The 21,803-nt window shown below is 44.2% G+C and overlaps 1 protein-coding gene across 1 annotated transcript; it reads left to right on the forward strand.

Annotated features, from left to right (window-relative positions):
* The first annotated feature begins 113 nt into the window (after positions 1-113).
* Positions 114-17,286, forward strand: ARL5C (ADP ribosylation factor like GTPase 5C). The gene is made up of 6 exons (XM_063137801.1): positions 114-185; positions 6,856-6,916; positions 7,821-7,968; positions 13,658-13,741; positions 15,140-15,291; positions 16,605-17,286. The coding sequence occupies exons 1-6, from the start codon at positions 140-142 to the stop codon at positions 16,651-16,653; spliced, it is 540 nt and encodes a 179-aa protein (XP_062993871.1). The 5' UTR covers positions 114-139; the 3' UTR covers positions 16,654-17,286.
* The last annotated feature ends 4,517 nt before the right edge of the window (positions 17,287-21,803 follow it).

Genomic DNA, 21,803 nt, shown 5'->3' on the forward strand with positions numbered 1-21,803 from the left:
GTCGCCAAAGTTTTCCCCACAAACGGGGCGGAGCTTAGCGAGAGGGGCGGGCCTGGCTTCTGACGCGTCACTAGCGGAGGTTATAAAGCCCGGCGGGGGAGATGTGGTTGTTGTTTTTTAAAAGGCTGCGGGGCTCGTGATGGGGCAGCTATTTGCTAAACTCCTGAGCGTTTTCGGAAGCCGCGGTAGGGCACCTCTGCACTAGTCCTATCTCTCACCCCTGGCTTAATTTTCGCCTTCTTTCTTCCCCCCGTCTTCTCGCCTCGTTCCCCTGCCTTTTCTCTCTGTGTTCCCCCTTCTCTTCCATCTTCTCTTTCCTCCCCTGCCACCGTTTCGGGTGTTCTTTTTCTTTAACTTTGCAGCATTCCCCACGCACCCACCCTTTATGCTCCACTTTCTCTCCTTCCGCTCCGCCCCCCCCCCCCCTGTATTTCTTGACTTTGCACTCTTTTCTCTTCGCATTCATCCTTAGAGTCGACTTCTCGTCCCTGTCTTCCCTGGCCTCTTTCCCTTTTGCTTCCATTCCCTCCTTTCTTGACGCCTCTAGTTTCTCCTTCACTTTCCCCTCGATTGTGCTCGTTCATTTCTGTCTTGTTGCTTCTGGTTCGCAGCCTTTCATCTTTGTAATATTTCTTTTAGTCTTTCACGTTTCTTTCTTCCCTTCCTCCATCTTTTTCTAGTCTCCTTCTGTCCCCCCCCCACTCACGATTTTCTAAAGTCCTCATTTCTTTTCCCTCCCCCGCCCCCTTGTATTCGCTTTCACTCCGTTTCTTTTGCCTATTTATTGCCCTTTATTCTGTTTGGGTTTGTTTGTTTTTCTTTTCTTGGTGACTTTTCTCCTCCCCTTCAGTCCTCATTTCTTCCCGAACTTTTTTTTTCTTTGCCTTTCGTTCTCTTTTGTTTTGCATTCCCCCCTTTGTATTTTTTGTCCTCAGTTCCCCCTTTTTCTGTATTACTTTTCACTTCATTTCTTTTGCCCATTTCTCCCATTTATTCTTCTTTTTAGGTTTATCCTGGTCCTCTTTGGATTTTTCCTTTCTTTGGTAACTTTTCTCCTCTCCTTCACTCCCCATATTCTTCCTAACTTCTTGTACTTTTCATATTGTTTGTACTTTCTCTGTCTCTCCCTCCCCCCTTTCTTTCTCCCCTTCCTCTCCTTTCAAGGAATGTAATGCCATACGGGAGGGTGAAATCTGGGGCAAGGGGAGCTCTGACCTTTTCAACACACCAGAATCATTGGCTGGTGTGGAAGGAATGGCTTTTGTGTGGGTATTCAGCATGTGCAGCACAGCTTGTGAGTGAGAACTGACACTGTGTGCGATGCTTGAATTGTGTATATGTGGGGAGATATGTATATGTGGGCATATGTGGTGATAGAATTGTGTATATGTGGGCATATGTGGCGATAGAATGTCTTGTGTACATGCAATTAGATGGGGAGACAAGTGACTGATCTTGAAAGCTCCCACAGTAAATATGGGAGCTATGGATTTTGCAGTTGGTAATTTATATTATAGTTCCTGTAATATAGTACTTCTGTAAAGCATTTTGCACATTTAATCTTCCTGTGTTCCCTCGAGGACTTTAGAGGGCAGAGTATAGGGCCCGTCTGAACAGCACCTCATGCATGTATAGCACACTTGTTAATAAATTGTTGTCATTGGTTATTTTAATGCTTTTAACGCTGTCTGATAAGGACAAAAGATAGTCCCTGAATATCTGTAATTAGTTAGTTTATAATATTTGTATGCTGCCTTTCCACAAATGTCACCAAGGTGCTGTACGACAATTCAAATAAAGACAAGGGTGCATAAAAGCAATTAAAAGAATGTTAAAACCACTGTTCACAGTTTAAAAGGCCAAATGAAAGAGATCTGTCTTAACCCCTTTCTGAAAAGCTGAGAGAGGGGAAGCCAATCTGAGCACTGAAGGGGGAGCATTTTGCAATTTGGGAATTACATTAGAGGGCTGGTTGGAGGAGAATTCTGTGTGTGTGCGTCTGATATGCATGGGGGTGAGGTGGGGGTAGAAGCAGTAACAGATGGGGGCAAGTTAGTTGAAGACCAAAACAAAAGCAGGGATGAGTGGGGGAGCATAAGTTGTCCTGACAGCTAAATTTAAACAGAGAAAGCTGCTTTTTATGCCATTGGTCCTTTCTTTTGCTGATTGGCTGGCTTCCGCTCTCCAGGCAGGTAGGCGGTTTTCCTGCCCTACCTAGAGATGCCAGGGATCAAACCTGGGGCCTTCTGCGTGTCAAGCAGGTGCTCTCTACTGACCTAAAGCCATTTGTTAGGCGGCAGATCTGTAAATGCTTATCTCTGCTGTCCTTTCCATTTAAATCAAGACTGGCAGTGAAGCAAACGGCAACTGGGTCTGGACAAATGCATTTCCTTTAGGAATGTTGAGTGCCTTTAGTCTGAGACCCTCCCACCCATTGCAAGTGTGAGAGACTCAGAGTTTTGGCTGGGTAGCAGGGAGGCTGTGTAATACACCGAGGTTGTTTGCTCAAGCAGGTGTTTGGTGATAAGCGTGTTTTCCATCCTTACTTCAAACTGTCTTTCATGGTAATGTGGTCTTTTGTCTTATCTAAATGAAAAACAACAACTTCTGTTTAGAGTCATAGTGGGCTGAAGCGGTAGAGACCTGGTGTGAGAGGCTCCTGTTTTACTGCATCTCTTGCAAGTTTATATTTGCTCTTCGAAATAAACTTTTAGACACCTACGTTCTTTCACACTCAAAAACACTTGTGAAGGTATCTGTTAGAAGAGCCTTTCTTGGTCGTAGATTTTTGTTTTGAGACAGGCAGAGGCCCACAAACATGCACATATATGAATCCGCATATATGTACTTGCAAATTATGCTGCAGGGGCATTGAACCCTGGGATCTCAGGTGAAATCTGACCTACCTGGGCTCTCAATCTGGCTGTTGAGGATTCCCCAGAAGGCCACACACCTTCCTCTGACTCCACACTTGCCCCCACAACTGCCCATCGTAGGGTGATTTTCCGGGTCTTGTGTAGTTTTTTCCCCATTCCAAAAGGTTGAAGTGCTTCTCTGGCAGTAAGAGCTTTAAGTTAAAATATGCCAGTATTTTAGCCTTGCCCTCACCCCTGTCCACCACTGGAATATGGCCCCAGAGAGCTGCTCCAGAATTTAATTTCGCCCTTGGGCTGAAATAGGAGGTTTCAACATCCCCCATACAGGCATACCTCATTCGCAGTCATGCTTCCATGCATACACAGTGTGGGTGTATTTGTTTGAACACACAATAGCTCTGATGCAGTGAATGCAGCCAGCACCTAAAGACAAGGTGGATTTGCCATACTGGGTGTGCAAAAACCTGCTGCATTATTTATTTATTTATTTATTACATTTTTATATAAAAAGCATGGAAGAGGGTACCAGACTGCATCCAGCAAATGGGCTATGTGTGTGAATCCGCATGTGTCCCCAGCATGTGCATTAGGCACATGAGGCTCAGTGGGATGCATGCAGTCCTTTGCCATTGCTATGGTTCTCTGGCTCAAGGCTGATGTGTATGCACATTTGTTCTTTGAAGCACTGACTTACAAGTGAGTCCATAAACATTTGGGAATGTATCAGTATGTGAAGAACTTAAACAAAATATTAAATCTGTGAGCTCTCAAATATATGATGTAAAATAAATGGCTAGGTCTGCATAAAATGTATGAAAGTGAGCATGTGTGCCTGCAAATAAACCAAAGTACATTTTTGCTGCTTTCACCTGTCATTCCAAATCATGGTTTAACGCACAAGCGGGAATAAGGAACAGTGAGCCTGGGACCTGCACACTCCTGACCCATGTGTCCAATAGTAGTAGTTCAGGAGTTTTTGGTTAACCACAGCTTGCTGTATTGCCTGGACCTGAACTGTAGCTAACGTTCACTAGGGCTAGTTCAAACAAGCTAGCTTCATAAACTTCAGTTTGAAGTTGGCTTGTTTTAAAATTTAAACTAACCATACTTTTAATCACAGTTTGTTGGTCTGGACAATGTGACAAAAGTTAAGTGCAAAGGTAGCCAACCTGATACACACACACACACACGTTTTGGACTAAAACTCCCATAATCCTTGATCATTGCCCATGTTGACAGGGGCTTTTGGGAGTTGTAGTCCCAGACATCTGGAGGACACTAGGTTGCATACCCTTGGTAAGGGGGATGCATGAATACAGCCTGTGTATGTGTACACTCGGGGTCCGTATTTGGAGTTTGAGCTAATGCAGGCTATAATTCAAGACAGGCCTTGGGATTGGTCTCTGGCGAAAATAAATTCTTCCATTGTGTTGTTTCTTTACATTTGTGTAGAACTTCCTTCCTTCTCCACGATTTAACTTTTATCTGATGAAGCTGCCAACCTCTTTCTTAACTGAAAAAAAGCAGCTGATCTTTTAAAATAGGGCTCTTTGCCAACAGAAAAAGTTATTCTTAATACCTGATCGGACCATATATGGAATTTTTAGCCTCGCCGTAGAAAAGGGGGTTAGTGATGTACAGCTTGCAATTTTAAACAAAACTTTCCCTGAAAGTTTGCCTGAATTAAAATAACCAGTGCCTCACTTGAGAAGGGGGAGAAAAGGAATTAGTCATAGGAGTTGTACCTCTCCCATAACCAGGTACAACTTGTTTGTTTTTGGTCCTGGTTTTTTCTGTGTACTTTGTTACAGATTTGGTTAAAAGTGCCCAAGGGCTGGAGACACAGGAGAATGAAATTCCATTTGTTTCTCTCTCCACCCCCACTCCATAGGATAGAAAGAAATGTAAAGGCGATATATGATTTGTGCCAAACTTTCTCTTGCTTTAGGCATCTTTTGCATTCCAAACCGGTTGGGGAGACAAAAATATAAAACTTTTTCTTCTGAGTTGTAGCTTAAATGACACCTCTCTGAGCTTGGAATTCTTGATCATTCAAGGGACACATAATAACAAGGATGGCAGGCAGTTGTGATTTAAATTTCCCACAATGCCCTGGAGCAATGCTATGCGGTGCATCATGGGAAATTAAAATGGTGGCTGCTCAGTGCTGAACTCTGGAAGGGAGTATTTAATGAAGGGGGGGAATTCAAGGATGCACATGGATGCTATGTGGTGTCCCTAGGCCTGACTTGGAAAGGGACACATTGACGTGGGAGGAAGCAGAATTTGGGACAAGACTGGATCAAGGACATATGTTGTCTTTCTAGACTGGCCAGTGAAGAGTAGCAGGTGTTGCCAATCAAGTGAAAATTCACATATGTGTATGACAATTAAAGATTGTTGCAAGAGTTTATTTATTAAAACATTTGTATCTCACCCTATTATCACTGAGATCTTAGGGCGGTGTACAAATAAAATCAGAACAATATAACCAAAAATAATTTGCACAGCTAAAAACGTATTAAATCATTAACAAATTAAAACTGGTGGATTTTTTTTTAAAGCAATAAAACAAAACTTTGATAAAAAGCCATGATTTACTTGGCGCCGAAATGAAGCCAGTGTCTGTGCCAGTCGGGCCTCCAAGGGGAGGGTATTCCACAAGTGGGGTGCCACTACAGAGAAAGCCCTCTCCCACGTCCCACCAAAGTGGCCCCCGTTCAGATGACTCACTAAACCATGCTGCTTAACAAAATGGTTAATGGAATGCTTAACCTTAATGCATTCCGTTAACCGTTTTGTGGTTAAGCAGCATGGTTTAGCATGTTGTCTGAACGGGGCCAGAGTGTGTCTCATGTGGGTGGGATGCAGAGGAGGGCTCCTTCCAACAGTTCCCAAATCGCAGGTAGGCATATATAGGGAGAATTGCAAGGTCCTCATATATTTGCATTCAAGTATATAAGTACCATAAGAATTCAGGATTGTTCAGTGCAGCCTTCCCTTAGGCAACATGGTGGTGGTCTCAAGTGAGAGTGTGGGTGAGGGAATGTGCTTGAAGGTAATAAGTTTCTTCTTACTGCTGCTGTTGTCCCAGCCAGGGGCAAAGGAGGGTTTGAGTCATGTATCCTTTCTCTGCTCAGGTGTCAGGAGGATCTGGGGAACGTGGATTCTGTAATTTACCAGTGTTTGCAGCCAAAGGTGGTGGGGTACTGGTGACCTTTGGTTCAACAAAAAGGCAGTCAGGACTGGTGGGTGAGATCAGCTACTTGAGAGGATTTTGGAGAACAAGTTCATGGCAGGGTAGCTGAGAACCAGTCTAGTGAAGTGGTTAATGGGGCAGACTGGGATCAATAAGACCCCCCCCAGTTCAAATCCCAGGTTAGCCATGAAATGCCCTGGATGACACTCGCCGGTCGCATTTTCTCAGCCTAAACTACCTTACAGGGTTGTTGTGAGGATAAAACGCAGAAGGGATCTCCTTGGAGAGGAAGGATGAAACTAAAACGTCAAGACTTTTAGTCTTGTGGATAAAATGTAGAAACCTGACTGGAATGTCTCAGACTGGCAAGATTATTGGTAGTTTTGAATAAGCATGACTGTCAACTTTGGGGGCATGATGTGGGGTGGATGTCAATTAGCAGAGGAGACAGTTGCTGCTGTGCTCTGCTACATTCCTTACTGGTGGGGCACCCCAAAAAGTCCCCTAAAGTCAGAGGAAGCAAAAGTCTAATGATGCTAGGCTGGCATACTTAGATGGGAATAGTGGCATACAGTAAGGTGGTGTCTTTTCAGCCATGAGATTGCTTGGTGGCTTGGGTCAAGAGTTTATTTATTTTACCCTTCGGTGTTATTTTCCTTTATTTGTACAGCTGCAATAACAGTTCAATGTATAAAAGGGTTAATGAAAACCTAACTGCATCTTTCCTAGTTATGCGGTAAAACCAACTCTGAATGTCTGTTGTGTTTTGTTCCCCTGCAGAACATAAAGTTATAATTATTGGCTTGGACAATGCTGGGAAAACCACCATTCTCTACCAGTTGTGAGTATCTTCCTCTCTTTCTCTCCACTCCATCAGATTTCTGTTTATATTCAATCTACTGGTCAAGTGGGCTGTTGCATGAGGGGGCAGGTTTCTCCAGTGCGCTGCCCTTGGACACTTCTCTTGGCATAGGCCAGGCTCCCTGCCCCTCTTCATTTTTATTTGATTAAGATTTTTTTGTAATTAAACTGGGATGTTAACATGCTACAAAGTGAAATGATGCCCTCTATTTGGGTTCAGAAGGACAGTTATATCATTGTGGAGCTCATGCGCCACATCGGCCTTGCATGTAAGTTTTTGGGCGAGTTAGCCTCGTGTGGCGCAGAGCGGTAAAGCAGCAGTTTCTGCAGCTGAAACTCTCCCCACGTCCTGAGTTCGATCCCAGCGGAAGCTGGTTCTCAGGCAGCCGGCTCGGGTCGACTCAGCCTTCCATCCTCCTGAGGTTGGTAAAATGAGTACCCAGTTAGCTGGGGGAAAGGTAATAACGGCCGGGGAAGGCAACGGCAAACCACCCTGCTAAGAAAACGTCAGTGAAAGCTGGCGTCCCTCCAAGAGTCAGTAATGACTCAGTGCTTGCACGAGAGGTTCCTTTCCTTTCCTATTTTACTTTTAGTTTTACCTCTTTGCCTTCTAGAAAGCGAGTTTTGCCATCCCCACTGTAAGATCCATTTTAGAAATGGCCAAGCCACCCATGGCAGCAATTTCCTGAGCGTTGGCCCCTAGGAGGGCTGGAGGCTGCCTATCCTGGCTGTAAATTTCCCCAGTGTTTCCAAGATGCTTCAGATTGTGGATAAGGGGTGGGGAAGGAGGCCTACATGTCTCGTGAACCCATCTTATTTTGTGGGTGAGGGTTGGGAAGCTACTGAGGGCTGTCCAGCAGCTTACTGGTCTGGTCTTCCACCAGCTTAATGAATGAGGTCGTGCACACGTCTCCTACGATCGGCAGCAATGTGGAAGAAATCACTCTGCGCAAGACCCACTTCCTGATGTGGGATATTGGTGGGCAGGAAACCCTAAGGTCTACCTGGAACACGTACTATTCCAACACAGAGGTGAGTTGGGTGGATTCAAGTAACCAGAACAGCCTTCCCTAACCTGGTGCCCTCCAGATATTTTGGACTTCAACTCCTCTAAGCCCTAGCTAGTATGGTGAATGGCCAGGAATGATAGAAGTTGTAGTCCCAAACCTCTGGAGGACACCAGATTAGGAAAGGCTGAACTAAAAGGAAGTAAAATAGGCATTGTGGAATCACTAAGTAGGAAACGTCCAGCGGATGTTGTCTTCTGGAACCCTCTGCTCCATGAAACCACTAATCTTCCCACCCCACTACCTGCTTGTGGGTTCTTGGTCAACAGCTAGCTGGCCATTGTGTGAACAGAATGTTGGTCTAGATGGACCCTTGGTCTGATCCAGCAGGGCTCTTCTTATGTTAATGTTATTGATGCAACCAGCACTACCTCCCCAATCTACATATCAGCCTATTCAATCCAGTTTGGGATGATACCAGCTGAATGTAGGACCGTTAGAGAAAAGAGGCCTGCAAAGAAGAGACTATGAGATGACTTTAAGAGAGTGAGCCAAGGCATGCCGCATGCACTGAGGGAAGGCTGGAAAAGCTCTCCCAGGGTCACTAGCCCAATAATCATGAGAGATCCTGGACTTAAATATGGGAGAGGTATTGGAGTACGGCCCCAAGCCACCCACTATTCTGCCTTTAATTGTAGCATTTAGTCTCAAGAATGGAGAACTCTGTGTGGACAACCCAGCTGGACATCAGGAAAAACTTCCTGACTGTTAGAGCAGTACGACGAACCAGTTACCTAGGGAGGTTGTGGGCTCTCCCACACTAGAGGCATTCAAGAGGCAGCTGGATAACCACCTGTCAGGTAAGCTTTAGGGTGGATTCCTTCATTGAGCAGGGGGTTGGACTCAATGGCCTTATAGGCCCCTTCCAACTCTACTATTCTATGATTCTATGATCATGGGGTGGATAGAAAAATACTCATGGCCTGTCTGAAGCCCTGGAGAGCTGCTACCTGTCAATATAGACCAGGTCTGAGCCACTACCACTGGGTTGGGGGCTGCATTGGGTGTTGGGTTGGTGCCCAGATGTGTACATACCAAGCATCACGCCCACTCCCCTCAATCCTACTGCACATCGCTGGAGTGGAGGGGAAGTTAACCTCCTGCCCCCCATCTCAGCTATATTGAGTAGTATTGCTAGGTGAAGATTGTTGCAATGGATTAAGGCTTTAACTCCAGCTCATCACAACAATTCTTGAGAGGAAGTGAAAACACGAGGAGTCATCTCCACATACCCTTTTCCCCTGCAGCATCAAGCTCCTGCCAGCCCCAAAACAGCTGCTTGGCAGGCTGGCAGGAGCCCAGTTCTACAGGGAAAGAGGGTGTGCAGGGATGACTCCTCGCGCTTCCTTTCCCCCCTGCAGCATCAGGATCCCACCATGGCAGGTAAGAACCTTCTACTCCAGGGTGCCAGTTTAGGCAGTGACAGAGGAACATGTGGGGACCGCGCAAACAGCCCTGGAGGGCCGCGTGTTCCCCACCCCTGGTTTAGACATTACTGCCCTAGACAGACCAATGGTTTGGCTTGGCATAAGGGGGCTTCTGATGTCCCTATAATGGGATTCACAGTTGTCTCAAACCTAAATAGCTGTGTTCTATCATTTCACACCCTCTGGCATATTTACAGCGCATTGTCATATCCGCCCCAACACCCTCCAAAAAACCTTACTTAGCAATGCTTTGCTAGCCTTTTGTCCCAACTAATTTTGAACGAGACTAAAAAAGAAATAATATTTTCTTGGGAGAGGCCCGTCTTGAGTCCCGTCTGCATCACAGCCCTTCATCTGCTTTGGCAGAACAAAGCCAAGTTGAGACAAGTCCTTTTGTCTGCCAGGATCACATTCTTGACATTTCTAAATATGGAATGTGTTCCCCCCCTCTTTTTCTCCCCACCTTGTGTGTGTGTGTGTGTCTGTCATTTTTTGCCCAGGCAGCAAATCGACAAAGCAAAGCAAGTCACTCCAGCTACCCAATATAAACTTCATCCCTTGAATTTAGAATCCCTTCTTAAAAATTCCACATGGATTATGTATTACTTATGAAAGAGGGCTAGAATTACTCCCCCACCCCGGAATGCAAAGTCTGTGCTGAAACAGCTGAAGTTCCATAGCCTGTATAAATTCAGAAGTTGTAATTATGTTTGTGTATTTTATTTATTTATTTATTTTATTACATTTATATACCGCTCCATAGCCGAAGCTCTCTGGGCGGTTTACAAAAGTTAAAAACAATGAACATTAAAAACAGATATACGAAAATGTAAAACCATCAAAAGAATAAAAACAATATTGATTTAACACAACTATTCTGGGGTCAATTAAAAATTCAGCATATGTTGTTAACTGCCTGAGAAGAGAGAAAAGTCTTAACCAGGCACTGAAAAGATAAACAATGTTGGTGCCAGGCGAGCCTCATCGGGGAGATCATGCCATAATTGGGGGGCCACCACTGAGAAGGCCCTCTCCCTTGTTGCCATCCTCTAAGCTTCCCTCGGAGTAGGCACTTGGAGGAGGACCTTAGATGTTGAGCATAGTGTATGGGTAGGTATTTTGCATAATTTTATTCTGTTACTGCTAGCCATGGGGCAGGACAAGAAGCTTTGTAGAACACTGAAGCCTGATCATGCATCTCCCTTCTACCCCGTCCCCCCATCCCCATCCCACAAAAACACCTACATGGCTTTTTGTGGTTTTGTCAGGCATTACATGTTTTTCAAGATTATCATTGCCTATAAGGGGCAATTTGTATCACCATTTCAAGCGTTCAAAGAACTCCACATAATACTCAATCTTACTGTCTGTACAACGGTCCTGTAAAATGGGTGAGCATATATTCTCCCCATATGGATGATGGGGATGTCCGGAAAATTTGTCTTGGCTGGCAAAGGCAAAAGTGGAAGTCAGATTGGGGGTGGCAGCGGTAGGGGTTCTTGATTCCCTGCTCAAGCCTGGTCTAGACAACTGTTACCCAGAGGACCTTTTCTTCTGCCACTCCCAGTTTGTGGAATGGCCTGCTGGGAGAGATTCGTCGACTTAATAGTCTTTCTGAGTTTAAGAAAGCCATAAAGACTTATCTCTTCCGGCAGGCCTACCCAGATGAATATATGCTTTTAATCAGTCTTATGCATTTTATGGCATTTTTGTATTTAATATTGTTCCCCGCCTCGATCCAGAGGGAGAGGTACATAAGAAATACATTTATTATTATTATTGTTGTTGTTGTTGTTGTTGTTGTTGCAGGAAAATGGGGTGATAAAATAGAACGGGATGAGTAAAAAAAGCCCCGTATTTCCAGGTGGCAAAGTGGATGTGGGGAGGTGGATTTAGGTTTTTATTCTCAGGGGGTGGAATTATTCATAAATCGGGAAGGGGTGTATTGAGTAATAGCAGCAGCTGTGGCCTTTTTTCTTTCTTTCTTTTTAAACCTTGTTTTACCACTGCCACAAAACCACCTGGAGCAACGATAACTTATGATCATAGAATAGCAGAGTTGGAAGGGGCCTACAAGGCCATTGAGTCCAACCCCCTGCTCAATGCAGGAATCCACCTTAAAGCATCCCTGACAGATGGTTGTCCAGTTGCCTCTTGAATGCCTCTAGTGTGGGAGAGCCCACAACCTCCCTAGGTCACTGATTCCCTAGGTAACTGATCTAGCGGTGGGGTGGGGGGAGAAACAGCAGCTGCCAAGAGGACTTCTCTTGCTTACTGCAGAACAAAGTTTAAATGCCATTGTTACTCTCCAGGAAGCCTAACCCCTGAATGTTGTGAATAATTTCACCCCCTGAAATTGTGGAGGTGGGGTGGGTGGGATTTTCACCTCCTGCACACGTGAAATCTTAAGCCATGGCTCGGCACCATTCCATTATAGACTGCAAGCAATGGATTCTGGTATTGAATGTTCGTCTGTGTAAAAACCCAAACAAGAAAAACCAGCCTTCTCCCTACACATAGAAAATTAGAAAACAAGAATAAGTAGTTGTTTTTTGTGCTGGCTTTTTGCTTGCAGGGTGAGGGGCATTCAAGTATGATATACTGGAATATGAACTGTGTATTTCTCCCCAGACTCCTCCACCATCCTATTCTGCTGTATGTGTAGACAAGGCCTCAGTCCCTTAGGCCAGGGGTGGACCAAAAATAAATCTCTAGATGTCTTCAACTCCTACAATGCCTGACCGTTGGCCATGCCAGCAGGTTCTTCTGGGAGTTGAAGTCCCACACAGCAGGAGATCTACTTTCTGCTTACCCTTGCTTTAGGCACTGTGTTACACCTACTTTCAAATGAAGAACCTTGCTGCATTCTAAATGGAGGTGGAGGTTGGCCATGAGCTTACAGACATCTTTGGGACATCTGTTACGGGGCAAAACTCCAAGCTGGGTGAATTATTGTCCTGATGCAGTATGGGTTTAGCCTTTGCAGCAGAACCTGTTTTTGGTATCTGCCATGAAAAGACCCATTTTTAAAGCAGTAACATCCTGAAAAAAGTGGGATATTCCACCACAAAATGGTGCTGTCTTATTCACATGAACAAAGGATGTGCTCAATTCAACTCAATTCAAATGACATGGTTGCCCCTCTCTTCCCATGTAATGCAGCCTATAACAATCGTGCCCAAAAGTAAGAAGCACAAGTCCTGGATAAGCAACTTGATTTCCCCTTAATATAGAAACTCAGAGTCATCAAGCATGTGCAGAGTATCTTCCCATGGTCCATGAGGGACCACAGATACCCTTCAAACATCGATGGTTATTAGGAAGAGCTTCCTGATAGGCTTGACTTATAGCATTAACTTAGTCTAGCTTAGATTTAACACGGTGACAAATCGTTGTAGCATAGAGTGCTGCTGTTCAGGATACCAGCCACTTCATTCTGCTTCCCTTTCAGTTTTCTGTTCTCTCTCTTCTGGCTATCAATCAACATTCTGTGTGCGCTGAGTATGCTCATTTCTCATTGGGCATTTCTTAGGGGATTTTCCTAGAATGTATTGCACTTCTGCAAAGCTTGGGGTTCCCCCAGCCCCTCTGACACTTCCCTCTTGAGTTCAGATGGTGCCGAGAACCGAGATTTACTGTTAGTATGTCAAGGGAATGATGTTTTTTTTAAAAAAATTCTTTTTTTATTGATTTTCGATATTAAAACAATTTTACAAACAATTTTAACACAACTTCATGGGTAAATATACCAAACCATGCACGTTATAAAACATTTCATTATGATGTTCTTCAACTTCAGCAAGAAAGATACAGAAATATACAAACTAAAAATAATAATTTTGAGCTCATACAGGTAAGTGCAATTTGCTACCAATATACTTTTCTTTTTCATTGAAACTTCAAACTTTGAAAGGCAGTTGGGACTTGTATTGTTGCATCATCTTGATTTGTATATGTAATGAAGTCCCACCAATCAGTAGTGAAAGTTCCCCCTTTTTCCTGCCCCCTCGACACTCATTTTTTGTGTTAGTTTTTTTGATAATGCAAGTTCTCATACTATATTGTACCATTTTTGTATCTTCAATCCGGTTGGGTTTTTCCAGCATCTGGCTATTAATAATTTGGCTGCTATCAGCAAGGGAGAAGGATGTTTTAATTCAATCTTCTTAGCTTTGGCCTCTGCTGTTTTGGTGGCTCATAGTTTTGGTGCTTTCTGCTTCCCTCTAGTTTGTCATTCTTGTGATCGATAGCACGGACCGCGAGAGGCTGACAGTGACAAAAGAGGAGCTGTACAAGATGCTAGCTCATGAGGTGAGTCTGCCCACCACAGCATACAGAGAGATGCGTTGCTGGTAAGGATGTATGGGTTTTGTGAAATCCACTCCGGCTGTGTTTCAGGGGTTGTATGAATTAACACTAATTTGCATTAACAAGTGCACATTTGCGCATTAATGCTAATATGAATTAGCGCAAATCCCCCCCCCCCCAAAAGTGCAAAGCAAGTCCGCAGAATCTGGGTGTCTCGGAAAAAGCCGGTCTGCTCTGGAAGCCACAGGTCAGATTCATAAAAATCTGAACTCATTTGAATCCATTTCAAATTTCTCTGACATCCAGAATTGTGGGAAACCTTGGATTCTGCTGTGAGGTCATTTTCCACGTTGTATTTTATAGTGATTCTACAGTATTTGATTTGTCTGACTAATGCTGCCTTAGGGCCTGGTCTACACAAGGCAGGCGAGACGGCAGAGTCCTGAGGCAGTAAAATCGACTGTGCCTTCCAGACTGGGGTGGGAAGAAGGGGAGCGGAATCTCATTTTTGAATGCTGTCCTATGAAAGCATCTTTCTGCAAGTAGCAAACTAGCTTAGGCTCCAGCACATTCTGTACTCTGCTTTCTCCCTGTTAGATCTCTTTTCTTCGCAGGAAGTATTTACATAGTACAGTCCATCCTACCACCTCATCCTGCTGCATTTGTAGACCAGGATGCTCTGATCACAAACTGCATACCAAAAGAGACAAAAATGGCATGAAGACGCTTGTTGCATTTACCTATCAGCCCTCTGCAGAACAATTATTATTATTATTATTATTATTATTATTATTATTATTTATTTATTTATATAGCACCATCAATGTACATGATGCTGTAGGCAACAACTTGTGCCTATGAACGTAAAATACTAAGGCCTGGGGAGAAGGCACTTTCAATCACCATCCCACCAGATTCCTCATGTCGCTATTCCTTTAAAAAAGAATCTTACATTTTTAATGTATTTTCACCTACTAGTCTCCTTTTATATGTGTAAGTTTAAAAACTGGCAGGCATGCGCCGTAAGCCACCTCCCATTGGCTGAGCTGCTGTGATATCAGGGAATGTTTGCCAACATTCTAACTGCTCAGGAGTAAATCGTAATCAACAGAATATTGACAACAGTGAAGATTCCGTGGCCTGATGAATATAGCAAAGGCAGGTGTACACAGTACATAAGTGTCATTTATTGCAAATTATTTTATAGCATTCTAAGAGGGATCTACACTGTTTCTCTTCCACAAATGCTAAGCGTTTTATTGAGGGATTCCTATATTGGGATGTGATCTTTGAAGTATTGGTTTAATGGGTCATTCCTATGGTTTTATGTGAGTAGGAGTCTGGTCAGGATGCCGATGGAGGCTGGAAAAAAGCAACGAACTCTCGTCTTCTTCCCTGCAGGACCTGCGTAATGCAGCTGTGTTAATATTTGCCAACAAGCAAGATGTCAAAAATTCCATGTCTACCTCTGAGATCTCAAACTTCCTCACCCTGAGCTCCATCAAAGACCATCCGTGGCATATTCAAGGATGTTGTGCACTCACAGGAGAGGGGTGAGTATGGCAAATTCAGGTCTCCAGTATGAGGCTGAGAAACAGTTGAGGTTCTTTATCTGTGGAACCCCTTGCCACTTGAAATGAATCAAAACTGTTGAGCTTAAAATTGAAAATGACAAGTCTGATAAAGTATCAAGAAGCTTGTAATAGAAAATATCAGGTTACTTCCACAGGGAAGGACTGTGGCTCAGTTGTAGAGCACATGCTTTGCATTCAGAAAGTATCGTTCTGTCGCTGGCATCTCCAGTTAAACAGACATGTGGCAAATGATGGGAAATGCCTTCTGCTGGAGAGCCACTGGCAGTCAGGGTACAGCGTGGGTGTTGAACCTCAGGCCCATGGGCCAAATCTGGCCTGCCAGGGATTCCAAACTGGTCTCCCAGGGTTTCTCAGATGGCCCCTCCTATTTCTGCCTTGGTCCTGCCCACCCCTGGAATGTGGACCCCAAGAGTTTCTCTAGAATTGAATTTGGCCCTTGGGCTGAAAGAAGTTTGATACCCGTGGAGTAGAACAATCCTGAGCTAGATGGACCAGAGGGTCCAACTCTGTGTAAAGCAACTGCCTGTGTCCCTTTGAGCTTCTGACAGGCTTTGAGCTGTGGCACTTGGCGCAAATCGGAGCTTGCTATCTTTTATGGCTGAATTAATGAATCAGCCATATTGCACCTGATTAATACACCTCAGCCAATTTTTTAAACTAAAATGTTAATAAAATTCTAAAAACTCTAGAGGGTGAGTATTAACTTCAGAAGCAGGCCCTATATTTATTTATTTGTGTGTGTGAGTGTGATGGCTATTTAATGCATGTATGCATCATATAAACAACGTATACTTTGTCCATTTGAATTTTTTTTCTCATACGAACATTTGTGCAGATTAGTTAACTAATCAACTCAGACCCATACAATTTACGATTTCTTTAAACGAGCAGTAACCCTACTATTTTCTAATTTAAAATGTTGGGCCCCGCTAACCAAACTTTGTTTCTGATGAATGTGGCTTCACTCTTCTTCTTGCTCAATCCGAGCTTAGAATTAAGGAGTGGGGGGGGGGGGGAGATGGGGCACTTGGGCACTCTTCCTTGGATGATGGAGGAGATAATGGCCCCATTCAGACAACACGCTAAACTATGCTGCTTAACCACAAAATGGTTAGTTGAATGCTTTAACCTTAATGCATTCCATTAACCATTTTGTGGTTAAGCAGCATGGTTTAGAGTGTTGTCTGAATGGGGTCAATGTGTTTTAGTTACCAGGAGTTGCACATGCTGGGTATTTTCCAGTACTAACCCTCCATCTCGACTCCCTACAGCCTTCCAGCTGGTTTAGAATGGATGATTTCTCGAGTTCCAGCAAAGTGACATCAGCCAAAGTTACTGTAGGGAAGGAGAGAAGAAGAAAAACCTCGTGTGTATTTATTTCCACTTTGCAAAACTCTCAGGACCTATTGGATATTGATGGGATTTCTTCTTTCTGAAGCCATCAGAACCTGATTTTATACATTTCTCAGAACATGGACTATTATAGAAGATGATAGTGAAATTGTGCCTGCGGAGGGAAAGGATGGGAAGATACTTCTTGGACCAAATCTTTGTGATACAGGAAGGAGAACAGGCATCACACCATTATATAGGACAGCAAAAGCTGCAGAGGGGAGCAGGCTTTGCATCTTTCCTGAGAGAACAGCACAACATGACTTTAAAGTGTCAGCCTTGTGAACATTTAAAAAAAGTCATGAAAAAGCTACTGAACAGGAAAACAAACAGTGTTTTCAGCCTTCCATCCCTAAAAAGACCATGCGTTGCCTTTTCATTTTGTGATCAAAAACCAGTGTGGTGCAGTGTGCCTTGACTTTTCGCTCTGGCCTCTGACATGCCTGAGCTTCTTTCCAAGTTGAGAAGATGCCTCAAGAGACTTCTGCAGCCAATGTGGGATTCTTCTTGTTCTCCGAGGAATTGTTCTGATTGCTTTATAAATAGTCTACAAGAGAATAATCTGGGTGCTGAGTTGCCCTTTGGTGCTTCCCTTCCAATCCCAAATTGGGTAGAGTCCTGACTTTTTTTTAGTGTTTGCCTTGCTAATATCAGGAAAGAGTAATCTCAGCTGCTGTTTTTGGAGGATTCCTCTTCACATGTCAAGGCAAGTCTTGGACATGAAATCTGTAGGAAGTTGTGGTGTTCAAGAAAAACAGTTCCTGTGAGAGCGCTGGAATCTCCTCCATAGGGGGGAAAAGTTCTGTCCCTTATACCATGTTTTTCTCCCCTTTCTTTTGAAAATATACTTTTAGAACTTGGTGCAAACATCAGGGGAATTTGGAACAACGGAGACCTGAGTTGTAATCGCAACCTGACTGTGATCGTCTGCATTAGTTTTTGGCCCTGGAAGTGTGCTGCACCCATTTGCAAGCCATATAGGCTGAGGACCAAACTAGACATGATGTTGTGCTCCCTGCACACACAAAAATGGCTTAACTTGACGTGTGTATTTTTTGTTTTGTATTATGTCTAGTTTGACCCTATGGGTCTACCTATACATGTGGCAGAATGAAATGATGAAATAGACTGTACAACTTCGGGCTACAGATGAGGGAATGTTCAAATGTTGTCTTACTACAACAAGAAGGAAGCATCTCCCCGCAAGCAGAAAACAAGCCCCCGAGAGAGAGCATTCCTATGCCAGCTATGCTGGCTTTCTATTTGCATGGAGTTCTTAATGGGCTTGTTCAGACAACCCACGAAGCCATGGTTTGGCCGCTAGCTCTTTTGTAGTAAATGGTTAGTGAGTGTTTAAATTGTGGTTATGTAGCTGCAATGGTTAGGAATGGTTCACACGACAAGCTAAACCATAATGTTTAGCTCAAAATGCTTAACCACCATGCCATAGTGTGTCATCCGAACAGGGTCAGTGTAGAAGAGCATTCAAAAATGTGATCCCCACATATGCTGTGAAGTACAGCAGTCCATTCTAGCACCTCACCATGTGACCACCTCATGCTGCAGCACATGTATACCAAGGGATAGGACAAGAGGTGATGTAGTCCCTCTTTTTCTCCAACATAGGAGTGATATCTACTTTTTGTAGGCTCTCAGATACTTTATAAAGTTACAGGGATGAACGCTTCATAATGAGAAGACTCTGCTGTGTTTGAACAGAAAATGGTTTCCTTCCTCCATGTCTAAATGGTATCCCATTGTGGGGGATTTTTAAAAATAATTCCAAGCATGGTCTGTTTGGACTTTTTTTAATTAAAATGTTTCCTTATTAAATGCATCATTTATTTTGCACAATAGTGTGCCTTGTCATTTGCTACCAGATCGTCCTACAAACAAAAGTTGCCTGGTGTTAGCAACTAGGTTTCCTGCTCTGCCGTTAAGGCAAATAACTTCTCAAGGTCCCAACCCTTTGCATCTGAATTTCAGCAGCCGCAGAGAAAACACCACTGCTGTTCCTGCCCCGGCATCCTGGATGGTGGGGTGCCGTGGTTCCGTGGCTGCTAATCTCCATGGGAAGCACACACTTGGGGCTGGTGCAGCGAATCTTAGAACTGGACTAATAAGAATCCAAAAGGGCCCAGCAGCACTATGGGCTTTCCATAAGAATTCCACTTATGGAATTATGTCAGCTTTGCATTGTGCAAAAGAACTTTTCTGTTATATCCCCTGCTCATTATAAATTAATCACACATTCCCCTCTCAGCCATATGTGATCAGAGAATGAATCAACCTTCCCTCTGGATGTGTTGGGCTACAACTCCCACCATCCCCAGCCATCATGGCCACCAATGCTGGCTGGGGATTATGGTGGTAGTAGTGCTACACATCGAGAGAGCACCCTATTGGGAAGGCGGACTCAAGCGCTCTGGGAAAAGGTGAAGGTTTGTAAAAACTTACAAAACAGGCGGCTCAAAGCTTTTACCCCAGGACCAATATCTGGCAGGTTATTTTGAGCTATAAGTAACAATGTGTGGAAACCAACATTCACCCTTTCAACTGCCCTGCCTTGTTCCTTTTGCAGATTTGACTGGTGTACTACAACTAAGAAGTAATTTTTGAGTTGACAGGAGGCTCTTGGTATAATGTGCTCCACCGGCTGAGGGACGCTTGCAGAGCTAGAGACCTTGCGAAAGAATAGAGGAATGGTTCAGATGTCTTACGTCAGAGGTTTAAGATGCAGCATGACTCGGCTCCAGGACTAATTTTCAGTACTCAGCCTTCCCCAACCAGGGTTGGATCACAACTCCTATCATCCCCAGCCATGCTTACTGGTAATAATGGGAGCTGTCGTCTAATCGATCTGGGGAGCATCAGGTTGGAGAAGGCTGATTTTAAAACGAAAAAATAATTAAGTGCTTTGGTGTTTTCTGGGGCTGCGATTTGATCTACACTCTTGGAAGAATCTGGCACCATTGAAGTCAGAAGGTGCCACTTCTGAATGCTCCCCTAATCCATCAGGGGCAAGGATATTTAGCCAACTCTCTGCCGTGCTAGTTTTCTACTAGTACTTGCAGAGTGTTAATGTAGGTGTGATACCTCTACCTGCAGTCTGAAGTGGTATGGTCCATTCTACTGCTCTAAAAGGATGGGCCCTAACTTGGTGGCAGGGAGCACATACTTTGCTTCCATAGAGACCCCGGTTCAATCTGTAGCCTCTCCAGTTACAAGGGATCAGGCGGCAGGAGCTGTGGAAAGCCCTCCGTCGGACAGCTGCTGCCAGTAAGCGTAGTAGATAACACAGGGATTGATGGCAAATTGAGCTGCAGCAGCTTCTTCTGTATGCCTCATTTGACGGGATGTGTATATATAGAGGCTGGGCCATTGTCTTCGGCTTTTAGACAAGCTTATGTGCAAGAGGCCTATGTACGTGTATAAAAGCAGTGCCAAACTGCAGCTTGTCCTATACATTCGGGATTATGAGACAAGAGGGTGCAGCTTCTCTGAAAGCAGTTGTGCTTTAGCTTTTATTTTAATTACAGAATTAACGGCTGTACTCTCTCAGCTCCATCCTCAAATGTACATAGGGTTCCTCCCTCTCCTTTGCAAGGATCACTCGCCAAAACCATCCCCACAGCATGACTAATTGCATCGCAGAGCATTTCAGTTGGTGAACAAGATACTTCTGCACACATAGAAACGTCTTCCAGAGACGGAGCTGTGTTAGTCTGTTGCAGCAGAAGCAACAAAGAGGGCTCTGGCACCTTAAAGGTTAATGCATTTAATATGCCTTAACCAATGTGTTGGTCTACGACAGGTAGGCAACATTTTGGGGCCTGTAGGCACATTTGAGAAACTGTCTTCAGCACCACCACAAAATGGCTGTCATGGGAGCAGTGGCTTGCCACAAAGGGCAAAAAGCTTGTGTAAAAAATGAGTACAAAGCAAAAGTGGAGGCTGAACCCCAACCAATGGATGTTGGAGGCTCCGATGCCAGTGGGGCGGTGACCGGTTCTGATGTTGGTGACCGGTTCTGACTGAAACTCAGAGCGGATTCACACACACACCGCTGACATTGGAGCCACCAGCCTCCACTGACCCCAACACACTAAACAAATCCTCATCAGGCCCAAGGGCTGACAACTTTTTCTGGTAGGCCTCAGCTACCAGTCTGACAGAAATACTATGGGGGAAAGTTCAGACGTGCTGAACTAAAGTTCCCCAGATCCAAATCTGCCCTTGCATTTCCACAGAAGACCATGTGTACTGCCATGACACAGGCTCTGAACACCAGACCTCATGTCTGCCACCACTTCTTATGGGGCGACACAGGCTCTGAACAACAGACCCGGCCGAGGCTACTCCCTGCTCAAGCCAAGCACCACCGCTTGATACGCCTGAGGCAAGGGATGAAACCCATCTTCCTCCAAACTATGTGGAGAAAAGGGTTTAAAATGGAGAATGGATTTTAATATATATAATAATGCGCTGTGAGTTATATCTGCTAAGGTGAATGATTGTCAGAGTGGGTGTTAAATGTGTAAACTTAAGATGATAAATGCCAAACAGACACGTGGGATTTTTGTGGTAGTTTTAAAAACAAAACAATTAAAATTTATTTTTAAAAGTTCATAAGCTTTGTTTCAAATAACAACATTTAAAAACCTTTTTGAAACCTTTCATACAATCCGGTCACTCATTCACATTCGCGCTTTCCTTTTTCTCACACAATCACTCTTGAACTTTCTTTATTATCAGTATTGATTAATATACTTCCACTACGTGCACACCACACTCTAAAGACACCACTCACTACACTGACTCTCAAATTTCCCAGAACTTAAGTACCATAAATACAGAGAGCACTACATTTTAACTCCGCCCACTCAGGCCAACATTCTACAAATCACAGACTTACAAACTGCAGACATACATTTGGAATTGACTTGTGGGGTGTAACGCCACATGTACCCTCTGTGATATGTGGATGTATATACCTTTAAGAGGCCTGTAGCTGCTAGTCTCCAGGTCCTCATTGAAGGCCTGGGCAAGGGCCTCTGTTTCAGCCACTTGGTGGTGTG

This window comes from Elgaria multicarinata, chromosome 11 (genome assembly GCF_023053635.1).
Source record: "Elgaria multicarinata webbii isolate HBS135686 ecotype San Diego chromosome 11, rElgMul1.1.pri, whole genome shotgun sequence".
NCBI classification, from domain to species: Eukaryota; Metazoa; Chordata; class Lepidosauria; order Squamata; family Anguidae; genus Elgaria; species Elgaria multicarinata.